This window comes from Mauremys mutica, chromosome 12 (assembly GCF_020497125.1).
Source record: "Mauremys mutica isolate MM-2020 ecotype Southern chromosome 12, ASM2049712v1, whole genome shotgun sequence".
Classification (NCBI taxonomy): Eukaryota; Metazoa; Chordata; order Testudines; family Geoemydidae; genus Mauremys; species Mauremys mutica.
Window position 1 is genome coordinate 82,345,027 of NC_059083.1, and position 14,163 is coordinate 82,359,189.

Below are 14,163 nucleotides of genomic sequence, written 5' to 3' on the forward strand. Positions count from 1 at the left end.
CAAATATTGTGTCCCTAATAATTTGGGACATCAGGTCACCCTAGGTGTGGGAACTCTGTCTTGCCCTGGGGTGCAAAGGGGGTGACCAGCCTGCACTGTGCCATTGCCCTGCGGCTGCCCTGGCCTGCCAAGGGGGGCGGGGGCGGGCCAGCCCCCACCAAGCTGGGTCCCCTGGCGGCGGGCTGGAGCCTGTGCTGGGCCCCTCTGCCGTCGCCCTTTTAAGCCTCCCTGCGCTGGCGTTGCCCATTTAAGGCCGGGGCGGGCAGGCGGGGCTCCGCTGCGCTGGGCCGGGCTGGGACGCGCTGCCCGGGGAAGCGGATCCCGCCGCGCGGACCTGCCCGATGGCGGAGAAGCGCGTGTCCCGCTGGTACTTCGGAGGCCTGGCCTCGTGCGGCGCCGCCTGCTGCACCCACCCGCTGGATCTGCTCAAGGTGCGGCCCCCGCCCCCCCCTCCGGGACCCCCCCCAGTGCCCCGCCCCTCCGCCCCCCCCTCCGGGACCCCCCCAGTGCCCCGCCCCTCCGCCCCCCCTCCGGGACCCCCCCAGTGCCCCGCCCCCCTGGACCCCCCGGACTCCCCTCCGGGACCCGTCCAGTGCCCCAACCCCCCGCCCCCCCCTCTGGGACCCCTCCAGTGCCCCGCCCCCCTGGACCCCCCTAGTCCCCCCCCGGGTCCCCATCCTCCTGCCCCCACCGGGTCCCCCCCCAGTGCCCCGCCCCCCCGCCGCCCCCCTCCGGGACCCCCCCAGTGCCCCGCCCCTCCGCCGCCCCCCTCCGGGACCCCCCCAGTGCCCCGCCCCTCCGCCGCCCCCCTCCGGGACCCGCCCTGTGCCCCGCCACTCCGCCCCCCCTCCGGGACCCCTCCAGTGCCCCGCCCCCCTGGACCCCCCGATCCCCCCTCCAGGACCCCCACAGTGCCCCAACCCCCCGCCCCCCCCTCCGGGACCCCTCCAGTGCCCCGCCCCCCTGGACCCCCCTAGAACCCCCCAGTGTCCCAATCCTCCTGCCCCCTCCTGGACCCCTAGTGCCCCAACCCTCCGCCCTCCCCGGGCCCCCTCCGGGCCCCCTCCAGTGCCCCAACCCCCCGCCCCCCCGGACTCCCCTCCGGGACCCGTCCAGTGCCCTGATTCCCTGCCCCCCCCTCCGGGACCCGTCCAGTGCCCCGACCCCCCTAGAACCCCCCCAGTGTCCCAATCCTCCTGCCCCCTCCGGGCCCCCCCCAGTGCCCCGACCCTCCGCCCCCTCCGGGCCCCCCCCAGTGCCCCGACCCTCCGTCCCCCCCTCCGGGACCCCCCCCAGTGCCCCGACCCTCCGTCCCCCCCTCCGGGACCCCCCTCGCGCCCCCCCCCCGTGCCCCAACCCTCCGCCCCCCAGGCTCCCGCTGCCCTGGCACACTGGCACCCAGCAGCGTTGGCTCTGACCACCCTAACCAGCTGTTTGGAGGCTCCATTGCTCTCTCTGCCCCCTCCCCGGAGCTGTTCCCTCAGCACTGCGGGGTCTGCAGGCTGGCTCTGCACAGGGACTGGGCTCGCAGGAATCCCGAGGGCACAGGCCTGCATTGGGAAGAGGGAGGTGTTTCCTTTGCCCCCATGCCACCTTCCCCACCACAGGCCCCATATTCCTGGGCCACTCTCGCTGCCTTCTGAAGCCTGGTCCCCAGCCAGGGGCCCGATGCTCTCAGTCTTATCTCCTGAGGACTTCAGCCCCGCGCCTGGCACAGCACGGCCGTGCTCAGCAGCACAGGCTGTAGGCGCTTGTATAGGCTGGGGCGCTATGGAGTGCGTGGGCGTTGGAGCAGAGGTGTAGGGGATCCCCTGGCTTACAGAGCCCCCATCTTGCAGGGGGCACTCTGCTACTAACCTGGAAGATGTAGTGACCCCGGGCTGGGGCTGGGGCTGGGGCCTGGTCAGGACTCCTGGGTCCGTCTCCTGGCTCTGCTTTTCCCCCAGGCTGGGCAAGCAGAGAGAGAAGGTATTTCTCCCTGGAACAGTAGGGAGGCCTCTGCTGCCAGGTGCTGTGGCCCTGGAAGATGGAGGCTCAGTGGAACTGTGCTGCAGCAGCTGGGAGTGAGATGAAAGGCCCCTGCTGCCCTTTGCTGTCTCTGGGGCTCCCCCCCCCGGCATGGCCCTCCCCCCTCACTGGCCATGGCCGGGCGGGGTCTCTTACATACGCCGCTGAGAAGAAACAGGCCCCGGGACATGGCGTGGGGGCATCCCATGCTGGGAGGGGCGTGCATTACGTATAGGTGCCCTCTAACTTGGTTTTGTCCCACCCCGGTCCCCCCCACCCCACGCCTGCCATGGTCCCTTTTCCAGGTGACAGGGTGTGGGGCTGATTCCCAAGCTCCGGTCGAATGGGGGAGCCCACGGGGCTGTGGTCACTTGCTGGGACTCTCCAGCACATGATTAAGCTAAGGATTAACCCCAAGAAGGGTTGGGACCATTGTCCCCGACGTGCGGGGAAAGGGTCCCAAGCGGCTGTCCCAGTCTTGGCTCCGCAGTGGATGGAGGGATCAGCCCTACCCTGCGCTCCGGGCTGGGGGTGTTGGGCCTGACCCCCTGCATGCTCTCGCCCTGACCCAGGTGCATCTGCAGACGCAGCAGGAGGTGAAGATGCGCATGACAGGCATGGCGCTGCGCGTCGTCCGCACTGATGGCTTTCTGGCGCTCTACAACGGGCTGAGTGCCTCGCTCTGCCGCCAGGTGAGTGCCCGGGGCAGCATCTGCCCCATTTCCGCCGTGAGGGGGCGCCCCCCATACTGGGCCCTGCATCTCCTGCTGCAGAGCACATACCCCAACCGGTTACCCAGGTTCTGTGCCTCCTGCCATGGGGGTCACCCCCGCTTCCCCCCCCCAGTCCCTCAGCTTCCTGCCGTGGGGGTTGCTCCCCTCCCATTACCCAGGCCCTGGGCCTCTCCCCATTACGCAGGCCCCACACATTCCCCCCAGGTCAGGTCCAGGTCCTGGCCTCGGTAGTGCTCCTTTCCGGGGAGCAGCTCCCCTTGGCTGAGCTGGGGAGCAGCAGCCCAGCCCCGGAGCCAGGGGCTCGGTGCCAGCTGTGGCTCTGTTTACGGGCCGGATGCCACATGCTGAGCAGCACCTTTGGGAGCTGTCTGGGGAGGGCAGGGAGTCCCCTGGGGTGCAGCAATTGGGCCCTGCTCTGACTCTCTGTCTCCTCAGATGACGTACTCCCTGACCCGCTTCGCCATCTATGAGACCGTGCGGGACCGCATGAGCCAAGGCACCCAGGGACCTCTGCCCTTCTACCAGAAGGTGCTGCTGGGTGCTATGGGAGGTGAGCAGGGGCAGGGGAGCCCAGGCCATGGGCTGTGGCCAGGCTTGGGGAGTCCCATGACCCTGAATCTTCTCTGGTTGCAGGTTTCACTGGTGGGTTTGTGGGGACCCCGGCAGACATGGTGAACGTCAGGTCAGTTCCATGTGTCTCGGACGCTCTGCTCGCTGGGGATGTGGCTGGAGTGCAGGGCAGAGGGAGATGTGGGCCATCCCGTCTCAGCTTGTCATGGACTCCATGGGCTATGGCCTGATCCAATGTGGCAGATCCTACGTCCTGCACCTGGAGGGGCCGGAATTGCCCATCCGTGCCTGGGGCTGCCCCAGACCAGGGGTTCCAGATCCCTGGGGTTGGCCCCTCTGATGTCACAGGAGCTGGCGGTGGAGAAGCCCTGCTAGGTCCCGCTGCGTGGCCCCATCTCCCCAGGAAGCACCAGTCATAGTCGCATGCTGGGTGAGCTCAGGCCTGCTCGGAACAAGGGGCCAGAGTCCCACCCCAAGGGCTGATCACAGGGGCAGGTCGCTCAGTCTGTCCTGGTCTGTGGCCCCTCACCTCCCCCACTGCTCTATCTCTGTAGGATGCAGAATGACATGAAGCAGCCGGTGCATTTGAGGCGGAAGTGAGTGACCGTGCAGTAAGTGGGGGGACCCCAGGGACTTGAGACCAGCTGGCTTGGGTCCCTCCCCCCCAGCATGTGGTGGGGGGAGGCAAGGATCCTTAATGGGATGCTAAGGGGCTGCTCACATGGTGACACTGGGGGAGGGGGGATCCACTCCCCCTGTGCCCTCCGTGTGCCATCTCTGTGGACGGGAGCTGCAGTGAGGAGGTATGGCCACAAGGGGGCAGCATTGCTCCAAGCGCCACAGTGGCTGGCTGGGGGGCGGGGTGGGGGTCACCCCAGCTCTGCTCCTCAAGCAGGAATTTCCAGCAGCCCTGGACGTATCGAGTGGGGCTGATTGGAAGGGCTCACGGCTTTACCTCTTTCCCTTCTTGTCCCTCCAGTTACTCCCACGCCCTGGATGGCATGTACCGAGTGCTTCGTGAGGGTAGGACTCTGCCACGGGCCTGGGGGCACAGGGCCTTGGCATCTCCTCTGGCCTCAGCGGGGGCACCCCTGGCTGGTGGTGTGAAGCCTCAGGGCAGGAATTGCTTCCGGGGGACACCAGGGCAGCTAAATGGCTCGGTTTGGTCAGAGGCCAAGTGGCAGCTGGGTTGGGGGGCTGGATCCAGCTGATTGAAGTCTGCAGGGACCAGGGGCAGCCTGGTTGGCAGCCCTGTCGTGGGTGTGGCTGGAGGCTGGGGTCGAAATGGCCAGGCAGAGCGGGTGCTGGAGATGAGCAGGGCCCAAGGGGCAGGCTGAGTTGGGAGGGCGTTAGGGGGTGGTCGGGATTGTTCATCCAGATGCTGCTTCTGAAGTGCAGCAGCCTTAGGAGCCCTCTGAGCAGTTTGGATTTGTCCCGTGGGATGACACAGCAAGGGCCAGGCCAGACGCTGCAGTGAGAGGCCCGAGCCCTCCAGTGGTGGGAATGAAACACTCCCCTCAGCCCCCAGCTGGGAAGGCAGAGCCTGAAAGGGGAGTTGTGTTTTCAAAGAAAGGAAGAAGAGGCAGAGAGACAAGCAGTGGAGAGGGAGAGAGCCAGAACAGGCTGAAAGGAATCAGTGCTAGGGTGAGTGACGTCTCCTCCCTTGGAGCCAGAGGCAGGGGCCCCTGGGGCGTTCCCCCGCTGGGTGGTGGAGGGTCCAGGGGCTGGAGTCACAGCCAGAGCCTGCCGCCCTGCACAAACCCAGGCTCTGGGTGGACGGGTGGCCTGGTGGGCAGCTTGACACGGGGCTAATGGGAAGGGCGGCTCCCGGCTGGTCTGGGGCTGAATTCACCCCCACACACACTGTGCACTGATTCCCCTCCCCCTCCCCAGAGGGCTTGAAGAAGCTGTTCTCAGGTGCTACAATGGCGTCGAGCCGAGGGGCCCTGGTCACCGTTGGACAGGTAGGAACCCTCCCCTGGGCACTGGGGGGCGGCTGGGACTGGCTCTGCCCCGGGCCTCACGGGCCACCTCTGGGCGGTGGGGGAGCCAGTCCCCTGGGATGTGGGGAGACACGGAGGCAGGGTGGGATGAGCTGCTAACTGCGCCCCCCTTCCTGCAGCTCTCCTGCTATGACCAGGCCAAGCAGCTGGTGCTCACGACCGGGTTTCTCTCCGACAACGTCTTCACTCACTTCCTGGCCAGCTTCATCGCTGTGAGTAGGAGCAGGGCGGGGGGAGGGCTGCCCGATGGTGCTAGCCATGGGAATTGCAGCCAGGCGCTAGGCGTGCACCCCACAGGGCTGCTGGCTTCCCACGCCTCAGGCTGCTGCTGCAGAGCTCTTGCCCCAGAGAAATGAGACAGTGGGATGAGGAGACTCCCCCAGGCCTCTTCTGTTCACAGCATGTAGGTTCTTGCCCTGTTCCCCTCTGCAGATTAGTGACCCGGAGCTGGGATCTGAACCTGGGACCTCCCACACTACGTGCATGACCTAGTATTCCTGGAGCTAAAGGAGCCGCTCCACTAGCTGGCAGCAGTAGTAGACTCTCAGCCGCATGTGGAGCAGCCACTAGAGACCAAGAGACTCCTACTCTGCTCGCTGGGTGGGTTACGTAGGCAGCTCTGTGTCCGTTCACCTGCCCTCTGCCCAGGGACTGGAAGGGAAAGGGCCAGTGGCACCACTAGTCCCAGGGACTCCCTGTCTGTGACCCACCTTTGTCCCTTCCCCCCAGGGTGGATGTGCCACGTTCCTCTGCCAGCCCATGGACGTGCTCAAGACCCGCCTGATGAATTCGCAGGGAGAGTACAGGGTGAGTAACCTTGCAGTGAGCCCAGGAAGGGTCACAATCTGTCCTGCCCCTCCCCACCCCCCTTCCCTGCCACAATCTCACCAGCTTCCCATGTACCTCCCCACTGCCCCATGGCTGGATCCCTGGCTCCTCACGCCCCAGATCTCAGCCCAGACACGCCTGTCTCCAGGGCAGCTGCGAGCCAGATCAGTCCGAGGCAGTTCCCGCAGTGGGTCTCCTGGCTTATTTCCCTCTCTTTCGTTTCAGGGCGTTGTCCACTGCGCGGTGGAGACCGCCAGGCTCGGACCTCTGGCCTTCTACAAGGTACCGGGCCGCGGCTGGGGGTCGGAGGGCATTGGGGGCCAGTAGGGGGTGGAAGGAGTGTGGGAGCAGGAGGGTGCTCGTGTGGGGGCTGGGGGGCAGAGTGTGGGGTGAAAGGAGCACAGGGGGCGGGCGATGCGGGGGCCTGCCCAGGCTCTCCCTGGGGCAGGGCTGCCTGGAGGGGCACCCCAGGACCTGCCTGCCGGGTGGGTGGGTGAGTGAGGGGCTGTGGGGGTGGAGCCCATGAAAAGGCCCATAGGGGCTGGGGCCCCGGCACTGGCTCCCGCTGGGCCTGGCCAGTGCTGACAGTGGCGCTGACTTGCCTGGGGACAGATTCATCCACCGTGCAAACCCCCCGCACCCCGGCTGTCTGCGCACCGCTCCTGCTGCCCCTCCCCTTGGCCGCTGGGACCCGGCTGCCGCTCCCCTGCCTGGCCACTCCTGCTCCCCGCAGCCGCCTCCTGCCCTTCTCTTCCACCCCCAGCTGCCCCACCCATGCCCCCCAGAGGGCCGAATTGCAGGACAGAGACTGACCCTCCCCTTTCTCCTTTCCTGCCCGTCCCCTTCCAGGGCTTCGTTCCTGCTGCCATCCGCCTGGTGCCTCACACCGTCCTCACCTTCCTCTTCCTGGAGCAGCTGCGCAAGTACTTCGGGATCAAAGTGCTGGCCTGAGGGGGGGAAGGGCCCTGCGCCTTCCAGACCCGGCTCCTCCCCGGGATGAGACCCAGCGAGACACCACTGAGGTCCTAGAAGGCCCCTCCCCATCCTCCCTGCCTACCACTAACCCAGCTGGGCCAAAGGGCCCCGCCCCTGGACTGGGCCATAGCAATAGGGGTGGGTCCTCTCCTCCCTGCACCTTACAGGCCCCCGGGGGGGGCATGCCCTGGGAGGCCAAGGCTCTTCGGAGCCGGTCCAGCCCCTGCTCTGTGACAGGCCCCCGTCCCAGGGCGCCCTTGTTTACAGCAGAACCTGGCAGGTTCTTCAGCAATGGGGGCTCAGGCGGGTCCGGCTCCCCCGGCCCTCAGGGCAGCCGGGTATTACTGGTGGCGGCTGGGGAGGGGATCGTGGGCTTCCCCAGAGGATCCCATGGGTGGAGAAAGGAGATCAGGCTCAGGGTGCTGGGGTGCTGAACCAGTTCTGTTTGGTCCCCGCCTCCATCCCTGTGTGATCTCTGCCCCTGTCGGGCTGATGGCATCCCCCTCCCCTCCTTCCTGCAGGTCCTTGGCTTGCTGTCCACGGGTGCCCCCTCTTCTAGCGCCGCCCCCGGTAACACTCTCCCCAGTAGTCTGGCTCCCTCAGTCCCTCTGCTGCCTCTCCCCACCTGCTGCCTCATGCTTTAAAGATCAGTTTGTTCAGCCAAAATCTCCCAGACACCCAAAGGTTGTTGGGCTCTTCAGGGATCTGTGCTTTGTACCAATGATGGAGAAAGGACCCTCCCCTGCTCAGCTGCCCCAGGCAGAGGGTGGAGCGCCGGCTAGGGGAGGGGAGAGGAAAGTCCTTCTCCCACACATGCAGCCCGGCTCCTGTCCTGCGCTGGACAGTGCCTGACCCGCTGTGTCTGCGGCTCTGCCTCAAACCCGCCCAGGGCACACGATGCCTCGGGCCACCATGGGGACTTGGCAGGAGTCACCTTGGAAAGTGTCTCCCGTAGATGAAAAGTAGCTGTGGGAACCAGTCCAAACAGCACATGCTGTCTGGCCTGCACCCGGTGGTCCGGACCGACAGACCGATGGGTGTGAGCTGTGCATGGCACACGGGGGTTGGAGCAGTTCAGGAGAGATCTGAGCTGTTGTCTACACGCAGCGCTAACCCCGTGGTGGTGCAGCAAAGTGGGACCCCGACATCCAGCACGTTCCGGCGGAGCTGCCTTCTCTGGCAGACCGGGCCTCCTGCTGGCAGCTTTGCTGGGCTGCCCAGTGCTGGCCCTGCTGGTTGAGGATCTGCTGTAGTGTCTGTCAAAGGCTCAGAGTGAGTTGTGGGGGCTGCTCCAAGCCAGCGATGGATCCTGCTTGTGAAGGGAGCGTTTGTATCTCACGCCTGCTCCTTGCTGCTGCTGCCCCCACGAGCCAGGACTTCTGAAATGCTGCTGCTGCTGCCCGCGGGTGGTCGGGCCAGGCAATGAGCCATGTGCCAGGTGTCATTCCCGTGCCTGGTGCCCCTGGGATCAAAGAACTGGAGCATTTGTAACCGTGATAATAAACCGATGGAACCGCTGCAGGTCTGTGACTGTTGCTTCTTTCATGGGGGATGGGGAGGGACGGGGGCATCAGCTCTGTCCCTCCCCAAACTCCCCGGAGCCTTGCACAGGGGCAAAAATCTTAGCTGTCAAACAGGCCCCAGAGCCACCTCATCCCCAGCACCTGGGGCCCTGTCCACCCACAGGGTGCGTGGGGAGGGGAGAACCACACGGGGGGGGTCTCAGCTGGGCGCTCCCCTTTCCCCCCAGTTCCTGTGCCTTGGCACAGCTCCCGCCCAGCGGCAATGTCTGGAACATAGAGCGCTGCCCCCCCCAGCCCCCGGGGACAGGAGGCCTCTGCATGTCCAGCCCATATCCCACTAGCTCACGGTTCCACCCTCTGGTTTGCGCTCAGGGTTCTTGCAGGTGCCCCAGCTCGTCCAATCAGCTAGGGGTGCTGCGGGGGGCAGGTGAAGCTGCTAGCAGTGTGGTGCTCTCACATCGCTGCCCCAAGGGGCCCCCGCCCGAGCTGTGAGAGAAACTGCTGGGCAGAGACTGTGCCATGGGCACCCGCCGGCTTCACACATTTCATGTCCCACGGGCACCAGGGCCTGGATGTGACACTAATTGGGCTCCAGCAGCTGGAACACAGCCAACCTGGGATGGAGAGGCAAGGAAAACTCGTCACCTTAACGAAGCCTAATGATGCCATCTGGCCTTGTGCTTTGTTCCTGTCTCTGCTCCCCAGGAGAGGACTCAGGCATGGCCCAGGTGAGGGGGAGGAGGGAGCCGCAGCAGCAACCTCTCACAATTGCTGCATGTTCAGGGGGTAGGGGAGGTTGGGGCATGTGGGGTGCAGGCTGTGCATTGGGACTGGCCTTTGCTCCCTTCTGCAGGCTCCTTGGCAGAAGCCTAAGCCTGAGCCAGAGCCCCCAGAGCCTCTCTCTTCCATGGGCTTCACCCCCAGACCAGCGGAGCCCTAGGCTGTGTGTCTGTGCCGTCTGGGTTTCCAAGGACCTGATTAATGTACAAGCAGCAGGACTCCTGGTTCTGCCACTTCTGAGCCTGACACGCCGGCTGTGGGGGGGCCGCAAGAGGAAGGCCAGGGCTTCTGCTGAGACGCCGGCTGTGATGCCATAGGCAAGGTGGGAGCAGGGCACTGCTGTGAGGCTGTTTGCAGCACAGGGGCCCTGCACTGGGCGGGCAGGAGGCCAGGCCATTGGGCACTGGTTCCATGCCGAGGGGGTGGACGTTCAGAGTCCCTGGGATTCTACTGAACCTGCGGTGGAGCCATGAGCGTCAAGCACAAGGTAAACGTGTTTGTGCCCAGCCGCTTGTGGGGACGGGAGGGGACCTGAGTGGAGCTGTCAGTTATGTGCCAGCCCCAGCCATGGGCTGGCCCGTCTATGATCCACGCCATCCCAGCACCCCAGCTCAGGCAGTGCCCACTGCAGCGCCACTCAGCAAGGCTGTGGTGATGGTTGTGGGTTGCTGCAGGCGGTGTTTACTTGAACGCGCTCTCTGCTGGCCCAGCACAGGATAAACATGGGCCTACTACCAGCCAGCAGAGACTGGGAACCAGAGGGTCAGTGCAGCTCCTTGCTGCATGGGGGCTGGGCCATGCATTGCACACACGGAAGTGATGCACTTGAGCACGTAGAAGATGGGTTAGAGGGGGTTGCGGTGCATAGAACAGCAAATGCAGGTCCAGACTCCCAGCAGGGGATGCTGTTGGGAGCAGGTCAGATGCGCAGGTTGTGGCGGTAGCTTCCATCTAGTCCAGCTCTAGCTGGGACGTGCGAGATGCCGGAGGCAGGAAAGTGAAATCAGAGCCAGCAGCCAGCATGGACAGTAACCCAGGCCAAAGCTGGCACAGGGACGTTGGCCAGTGCAGGGCCCTGTGTGCCCGGAGGACTCGTGCACCCCTGGGCAGCACAACATGCCAATGCCAGCCCTGCCCTGCCTCAGCTCCGGCCAAGCAGGGATCTGATCTCCCTCTCCGCAGACAAGGGGAGTGTGCAGCAGGGCTTGTCTGGGATATAATTCATGGCCAAAATTGCACGCGCTGTGTATCTGCAGCCATGCTGTGTGTACACGTGTGTATTCCCAAGGGCCAGCTGGGTCCCCCTGTACCTTTCCCAGAAGGCCCCAGCATGCTCTCCCCCACTCCCAGAGCAGCTGCTCTCCGGCCAGGGGCGTCCTGGTGGCTAGTTCTCTGGAGCCTGAATCATGGTGCAGCGCCCGGAGGGGGCAGCCTGGGCAGTGAGTGAGACAGTCCAGGTCAAGCTCTGATGGGACGATACCCTGTACCCTGCTGTACAAACGCCTCCCTCAGCCCCACAGCCAGTGCGCCCCCCCGCCCAGCACTGGGCAAGGGAGAGGAGAGGCATGTCCTCTGCCCCTAGGGGTGGGTGTTTGTGCCCCCAAGTCTTGTACCCTTCCTCTGTCTCCTCAGGGGGCTGAGCCGTCCCTATGGCCACTGGGGAGGTGACGTCCCTCCCAGCCAAGGCTGAGGCCTCTGCCCTCCCCTAGCAGGACACTAGTGCCGCATGCAGCTCTCCGCAGCTGTGCTTCGCCTGCACGTTGGGGTGCGGGAGGGAGGGTGCCCTCACTCTCTTGCAGCTGCGTGTGGCGATGATTGGCAGGACCCTGGTCTCAGCCACGCCAGCAGCGTGTGTGGACTCCAGTGCAGGACTCTACATTGACACAGGGGTTGCTGAGAGCTGCGTCTGGCCCCAGCTGTGTCACTCCCAGACCTCATTGTCCCATGATGGCTGGGGCTTGCTGCAAGCCTGTGACCAGAACAGCTCTGCGCTTTGCAATCACCCTGGAGGAAAGAGTCGTTCTCAATGCCGTCCCAGCCCCACACCCAGTCCCTCTCCCCACTCTGCCTGCTGCCAGCAGGCCCCTTATCTAGGAATTTATCAGCTGAGCTGACACCACAACAGACACATGTTCTATCCTGCGCGGCAGGGAAAGGGCAGCAGCTTCCCGCTGCTCAGCCAGAGATGCTTTGTAAAGAGGAATTAGCGTCTGCCGCTTGGCCAGGGGCACAGGCCTGGGCCCCACGTTTCCTCGCTGCCTGCCTGAGCCGAGGGATTCAGGGTTGTATTTCTGCTGCCAGTGTGAGCAGTGCTTCGTAGTGACAGAATCAGGGGCAATAAGCAGTTTAAAGGGTGACAGATTCCGAGTGCGCCAGCCATTAGCAGGGGGCCAGGCACCAGGAGAGGCTGTGGCAAGGGAATTGTTATTCTCTTTTTAAAAGCAAACTCTGCTAAAAAGTGACATCCTGTCCCCCTCAGGAGCCTGGGCTCCTGCGTTCTCTGCCCAGCGGCTCCTGGCACAGAGCTCATGGAGCTGTCACTGGGGCCTGGACCGTTTGCTTTTATTAGCTAGGCTTATTCTGGAGACCCGCCTGGGACGGGGATGGGCCTGAGGGTTTATTTAGACTTGGGCTACACTTAAAAGTTAGGTCAACACAGCTACATCGCTCAAGGGTGTGAAATGAGCCCGGCCCTGAGTGACGGAGCCAGGCCAGGCTAACCCCGGTGCAGACACGGGGTGTGAAACGAGCCCGGCCCTGAGTGACGGAGCCAGGCCAGGCTAACCCCGGTGCAGACACGGGGTGTGAAACGAGCCCGGCCCTGAGTGACGGAGCCAGGCCAGGCTAAACCCGGTGCAGACACCGCTGTCTGGACAAGGTAACTACCTTCGGGCGGGGAGCTGGGGTTCCTAGCCCAATGCTGCCATTGGTTCAGGCTCTGCAGTGAGTCTCTGTGGGGCCGCGCAGCCTTGGCACAGTTGGTGTTCAGTGAATGGAGGGTCCATCAGGGCCACTGGACACCAGTGGAGATCCCAGGTACTGGAACTAATCCCAGCCCTTTGCCTCCACAGACCTGCTCTTCGTTCCCTTACACCTTCTCCCACCCCAGCCTTGGCTCCTGCTTGGCTTAGACTTGACCTTTCGGCCCAGGCGTTCGCTGTCTGGATGGGCTGGCCGGGGCTGGGCTTGGGGGCCAGGCCTCTTGCTTGTACAAGCAGATTCCCCCAACTCGTTCCCCTACCACAGCCCCACTTCTAGGAGATCCCCTGCTTTCGGCAGAGGCTCTTCGGATCCTCCAATCCCTCTCCATCCTCAGCCCCCCCCCGCAGGAGGCTTCTCTTGCCCGGGAGGATGGTTTGGTCTGCCAAGGAAGATGGCCCGAGAACAGGCGGGGTTAGGACATAGCCACCCAGTGCGGCATAGCTGCTCAGTGGTGTATGTTCTGTACCAGAGGGAAGGCCAAGATGCTGCAGAGCTGTGGGAGGGGAGGGAGAGGCAGCCAGGCTCCCGGGTACTTGGCTGAGAACAGGAGGCTGGAGACAGACAGGGTCGGAGGCCAGGCCAGGCTAGGCGCGGGCAGACTGGAGAGGTCACAGTGGAGACACTTGTCCTGAGTCTCCGAGTGGCTGTTGCTGGTGGCTGTCTGCGGGTTCGTGTCTGACAGTTCTGCCGCCTCCCTCCAGTGTCTCCAAGAACTGTTGCATGCTGGGCAGGAGGCCAGCTGCAGCCCCCTGCCAGTTCTGTGTGGCGTGGGGGCCGGCGAGCTGGGGCGAGCACTGGTCAGTTATTGGCAGCATTTTCTCTCACGCTTGCTGCCCAGAGCAGGCTGCTCTGGATCTGTCTCCTGCAGATTTCACAGGAAAGTTTTCACAGGCTGTCCCGCCGTGTCCTCTACTGACCCTGGAGCTAGTGCTTAATGGATTTCCTCCACGTGAGCCTTCATGGCTCAGCACCTCAGTCCCCGAGAGGGCCAGGCACCTGGCATCATTACAGGCAAGCCACAGCCATGTCCCGCTTTCTCACACTGGCACATCCTGCAGGATGGGACTTCCCTTTGCAGGTGTCATTGGTGTGGCCCTACTAAATTCACGGACATGAAAAACACATCACGGGCCGTGAAATCTGGTCTCCCCATGTGAAATCGGTGAAGTCTGCTCTTTTGTGTGCTTTTACCCTATGCTATACTGATTTCACAGGGGAGACCCAAAAGGGAGTTGCAGGGGGGTCACAAGGTTATTTTAGGGGGGTCATGGTATTGCCACCCTTACTTCTGTGCTGCTTTCAGAGCTGGGCGGCTGGAGAGTGGCGGCTGCTGGCCGGGATCCCAGCTCTGAGGCCGCACCGCCGCCAGCAGCAGCGCAGAAGTGAGGGTAGCAGCACCGCAACCCCCCCTACAATAATCTTGCGACCCCCCCACACAACTCCTTTTTGGGTCAGGACCCCTACAACTACCACACTGTGAAATCGCCGATGAAAACAGCCGGAATCGTGACATTGACGATTTTTAAAATCCTGTGACCGCGGAATTGGCCAACATGGCCCATGAGTTTGGCAGGGCCCTAGTCACCGGTCACTATCTGTGCTGCCCCAGGCCTCTGGCACGTCCTGCACTGGCCTCCGTTTGCCTGCGTGTTAATGACACGTTACTGGCACTCCCGCCACAGCCGATTGATTGGGCAACAAAATGGCAAATGAAATGTAATGTGGATAAATGTAAAGTAATGCACGTTGGAAAAAATAACC

At 64.0% G+C, this 14,163-nt stretch overlaps 1 protein-coding gene across 1 annotated transcript; it reads left to right on the forward strand.

The window, feature by feature from the left end:
* Positions 1 to 266: 266 nt before the first annotated feature.
* On the forward strand, positions 267 to 8,634 carry SLC25A10 (solute carrier family 25 member 10). The gene is made up of 11 exons (XM_044983485.1): positions 267 to 431; positions 2,580 to 2,699; positions 3,177 to 3,291; positions 3,375 to 3,423; positions 3,866 to 3,907; positions 4,291 to 4,334; positions 5,205 to 5,275; positions 5,434 to 5,526; positions 6,044 to 6,121; positions 6,368 to 6,424; positions 6,992 to 8,634. The coding sequence occupies exons 1-11, from the start codon at positions 342 to 344 to the stop codon at positions 7,091 to 7,093; spliced, it is 861 nt and encodes a 286-aa protein (XP_044839420.1). The 5' UTR covers positions 267 to 341; the 3' UTR covers positions 7,094 to 8,634.
* Positions 8,635 to 14,163: the final 5,529 nt, after the last annotated feature.

Coding starts and splice junctions, on each gene's coding strand:
- SLC25A10 (XM_044983485.1), top strand. CDS start 342: ATGGCGGAGAAGCGCGTGTCCCGCTGGTACTTCGGAGGCCTGGCCTCG. Junction 3,292..3,374: donor GCTGCTGGGTGCTATGGGAG/GTGAGCAGGGGC, acceptor CTCTGGTTGCAG/GTTTCACTGGTGGGTTTGTG. Junction 6,122..6,367: donor ATTCGCAGGGAGAGTACAGG/GTGAGTAACCTT, acceptor CTTTCGTTTCAG/GGCGTTGTCCACTGCGCGGT.